This window comes from Mesitornis unicolor, unplaced genomic scaffold (assembly GCF_000695765.1).
Source record: "Mesitornis unicolor isolate BGI_N332 unplaced genomic scaffold, ASM69576v1 scaffold18225, whole genome shotgun sequence".
NCBI classification, from domain to species: Eukaryota; Metazoa; Chordata; class Aves; order Mesitornithiformes; family Mesitornithidae; genus Mesitornis; species Mesitornis unicolor.
The window spans coordinates 26,521-26,981 of NW_010185022.1; the positions used below are offsets into that span (position 1 = coordinate 26,521).

The 461-nt window shown below is 42.3% G+C and overlaps 1 protein-coding gene across 1 annotated transcript in view; it reads right to left on the bottom strand.

Moving 5' to 3' along the window:
- The window catches only part of LOC104540803 (zinc finger RNA-binding protein-like), a gene marked incomplete at both ends in the record, with an annotated part of 26,655 nt that extends 26,516 nt beyond the window's left edge, over positions 1-139 (bottom strand). Inside the window, 1 exon segment of the mRNA XM_010184694.1 lies at positions 1-139. This exon segment is cut by the window's left edge and continues 27 nt beyond it. Within this exon segment, the coding sequence (XP_010182996.1) occupies positions 1-139 (139 nt within the window).
- Positions 140-461: the final 322 nt, after the last annotated feature.

The following is a 461-nucleotide window of genomic DNA, read 5'->3' on the forward strand; positions in this document are numbered from 1 at the left end:
GGGCTTGGCTATGGCAACTGTAGCTGCTGCTGGAGCATAGGCTGCAGTAACTGTGTGTGCAGCGACTGGGGCCTGGTGGACCGTGTAGCTAGCAACTGTAGTTGGATGGGAATAGGCTACACCCGAAGCTGGCTGCTGGCTGTATAGAAAATAGAGAGTAAGTAAATAATTAGATTAATCCAACATACTAAGCTGATGCCTACACATTTCAAAATCCCAGATTTGATTAATACTTGCCTGTTCTACAAACAGACCTGTAGCTGCTATCTGTGCAGACACTTTAATACCTTATATTACCCCGCCCCTTCATCCCCATTAAAAAGACTATTGTTTTGAAGTTTGTCGATGTACACATATGCAGGCGATTACTTTCGTAGAAAAGGGTGCGTGTGTTGGTTTGGTTTTTTTTTTTTTCAAGCAGTGGAACACAAGTCTTTCATTCAAAATAATACAGAAGTCTT